At 44.6% G+C, this 3,465-nt stretch overlaps 1 protein-coding gene across 1 annotated transcript in view; it reads left to right on the forward strand.

The window, feature by feature from the left end:
• Positions 1–206: 206 nt before the first annotated feature.
• LOC119286371 (skin secretory protein xP2-like) overlaps positions 207–3,465 on the forward strand; it is a 3,971-nt gene continuing 712 nt past the window's right edge. Inside the window, exons 1-2 of the mRNA XM_037565746.1 lie at positions 207–430; positions 2,365–3,349. Of these exons, the coding sequence (XP_037421643.1) occupies positions 2,390–3,349 (960 nt within the window). The 5' untranslated portion in view covers positions 207–430; positions 2,365–2,389. The remainder of the gene's footprint in view (positions 431–2,364; positions 3,350–3,465) is intronic.

A 3,465-nucleotide genomic window follows, 5' to 3' on the forward strand; every position in this document is an offset into this window, starting at 1 on the left:
GAAAGCTCCCCTCACCGACCCGCGATCGTGGGCAGAGCAAATCCTATGGTATCTTCAACCACAGAAGCCCTTTGTCACACCGCGGCCATGTTAATCAAGGAAGGCCGTCGGCGGGACCTACTCCTCTCCCCCGTCGCTTTTCGCCGCATCTGCGCCAAGGAGACGGCGGTCACGCTGGCCCCGTGGAGTCGTCGGCGCCGCTTCAAGGTGTGAACACCGCCGCTGGCCAGCCGACGCTTCTGCAACAAGAGAGGGGTAAGAAGCCAAGGGTGGCCGAGAAGGAGGGCGGGGGCCAGCTGGTCCCCACGGAAACCTTGTTTCGAACCACACCGTCCGGTCAGGGCCTTAGGGCTCGGCTGGTGGAGATCTTGGACAGGGCGTACGGGTTGAAGGTGTCAAAGAAGAATCTGGACAAATCGTGCTACAAGAGGTATGTGCACAAAGTCATTTTGCGCGGTTGCGTTACATGTCGGTACATCTCAAAGCATTCACTTCTTCCAAGATTCATGCAAATGTATTTTCCACCTAGATGTATAGTACTACTATGTTTCTTGTATCTTTCTTTTTAGTCAAACTGGCATCACTTTATGTGCCCAAAGTACACTTTTTACCAGGGAAGGTACACAAGCAGCTCTTCCCCCCTCTCTCTCTCTACCCGCAGAACAAACCCATAGACTTTATTTCATCATAGACAATTTAAATCAACCATATCTTTTAAATATAGACTCATTTGTGAAACCTTTTATATATTGGGACTCCTGGCGTCAAGAACTTTAGAACTAGACAAATTTTGGATACATTTCAAACACATTTAAATTTCGACGTTTCACATTTCACATGTGAAATAAACCCATTTCACTAGAAAAATATGAAACAAACTTATTTCACTAGAAATATGTGAAAACTACTTTTTCACATAAACCTATTTAACCCAAATATGAAACTGAAATGTTAACTTGTGAAACTAATTATTTGGAAATGAAAAACATTTTATTTCAAAAGAGCAAAATATGTTATTTCAAATGAGCAAAATATGTTATTTCAAAAATTGCAATTGAAATAGATGAGATTTTTGTGCAACAAGCGAGTGAAAAGTGAAATGCACCTTCTGAAAGTGAAAAAAATGTGAAACTAAATCTCAACTTGTGAAATAGAAATTTTTGAAATGTGTAATGGTTTATTTTAAAAGAGTGAAATATGCTATTTCAATAATGCGAAATTGAAATAGATGTGATTTTTGTGAACAACCCGGTGCAAAGTGAAATGTAGGTTCTGAAAGCTAAAAGTAATATGAAGTGAAATGACAACTTGTGAAACTGATTATTTCAAAATGTGTAACAGTTTATTTCAAAAGTGTGAAACATGTTATTTATAAAATGTGTAATTGAAATGTATGCGATTTTTGTGAAACAAGCCAGAGAAAAATGAAATGTAGGTTCTGAAAGTGGAAACCAGTATGAATCTGAAATGTCAACTTGTGAAATCGATTTTTTTTTAAATGTGAGACGTTTTATTTTAAAATAGTGAAATATGTTCTTTCAAAAATGTGCAATTGAAATAGATATGATTTTTCTGCAACACGCCAGTGGAAAGTGAAATGTAAGTTGTGATAGTGAAAAACAACATGAAACTAAAATATCAACTTGTGAAAATGATTGAAACCATTTTATTCAAAATATTTCAAGCGAGTGAAATATGTTTCATGATTTTTGAACTCATTTAAAATGTATTCAATCGGTCTTCTTTGAAAGTTCTTTGCGACATGAGTTCAAATATATAAAAAAGTTTTGAAATTGGAATATTGGTTTAAAAGATATGAACAATTTAAGTTAGCAAACGTAAAATAAACGGATGGGCTTGTTTGGGAGAGGGAAGAGAGAGAATGGTAGCGCATGGATGCAACCGTGATGTACCATCTGACCGAAAAGAATGGGGATCATCTGACATACGCAGAGTGTATTGCGGTGTATTTCATCTGAAAAATCATTCATGGTTATACATTTTCTGACAGCTGAATCTTGAGCACTCTGAGGGCATGTACAATGGTTAATAAAATAGTCTTATCCTAAATCTTGCATGTAATTTAGAAATGACAAAAAAATTATCTACAATGAGTCATCTCTTAGACTTATCTTCAATAACTAACTATTTCTAAAAACGTGGTGAAACATATTATGTTAAGAGATCATCTCTTGTCTTCTCTTAAATAAGATAGGACAAGTTTTTTCTTATGAATTCTCTCTCCTCCACCTCATCATATATCCTACATGACACTTTTAAGATAACATCATTGTACATGCCTTCAATAAACGGCCGGAGATCTGCCCGCTACCTAGCCTTAACGCGCAATTTTCCGTTTTGCAGGTATGTGAAGCGCGCGCACGAAATCATGTACCGGGAAGCCAGTGAGCCGGGTTTTCGTTTGGTTGGGGAAAACCCCTTTTCATCAAAAAAAGCCAACGAGCCGGCCGTCTCCGGCCGGCGCGTTGCGGCCAAGATTCCCAAGGGAAAGGACTCAAAGGAGCCCGTAACGCCCCAATTTCATGTACTCGAGTCAGCTGACGTGCCAGCGGCCCACATCAACCTTATCATCGTCAGCGACGACGACGATGATGATGAGAAGGAGGAGGAGGAGGAGGCTAACAAGGTCGCCGCTGAGACCAACAACTCGTCCGTGAACATCGTAGATCCTCGTGCGGTAGCAGCTGTGGCGATTGCGCCAGTCTCTCCTGCTGCGACTTCTGCGCCGGCTCCAGTTACTCCGGCAGCCGGGGCGCCTATGGCCTTTGCAGCAGATTCGGCTACCCCTGCTACTTATGGCCATGGCAATGGCGCTGCCGGCGTCTGCGCACGTGGGATCAAAAGGCCACACGCTCATGATGCAATTTTTGCACCCGCTCCGGGCGCGGGGGCGCCAGTGGCCTTTGCACCAGCTCTGGCTACCCCTGCTGCTTCCGATCATGGGAACATGGGCAGGATGGCCGAGGAACTGCAGGACTTCGAGGCCGTATCCGCCTCCATGGCCCAGACGATATATCGCCGCTCGGTGAGCGCCAGGTCGAACCTGCCACGGTGGGGGTGTCACGGCCTGCGAACCCCCAAGACCCGCTCGGCCCCTGCACCTTGCGGTTTGCCGATGAAACGCAACACCACGGGGCCAGCCCCTGCCTATGCTGGTTCCTCATCCCGTGCCCCTGCTTCTAACATAAGCAGCTCCGCTCCGAATTCTTCATCCCGTGCCCCTGCTTCTAACATAAGCAGCTCCGCTCCGAATTCTTCATCCCGTGCCCCTCCTGCTAAAATCACCAGCTCCGCTCCGGGCTCCTCATCTTGTGCCCCTACTGCTAATATCATCAGCTCCGCTCCGGGCTCCTTATTCCGTGCCCTTCCTGCTAACACCAGCAGCTCCGCCCCTCCTGCTAACATCAGCAGCTTCGCTCAGGGCTCCTCATTCCGTGCCCCTCC

This window comes from Triticum dicoccoides, chromosome 4A, assembly GCF_002162155.2.
Source record: "Triticum dicoccoides isolate Atlit2015 ecotype Zavitan chromosome 4A, WEW_v2.0, whole genome shotgun sequence".
NCBI classification, from domain to species: Eukaryota; Viridiplantae; Streptophyta; class Magnoliopsida; order Poales; family Poaceae; genus Triticum; species Triticum dicoccoides.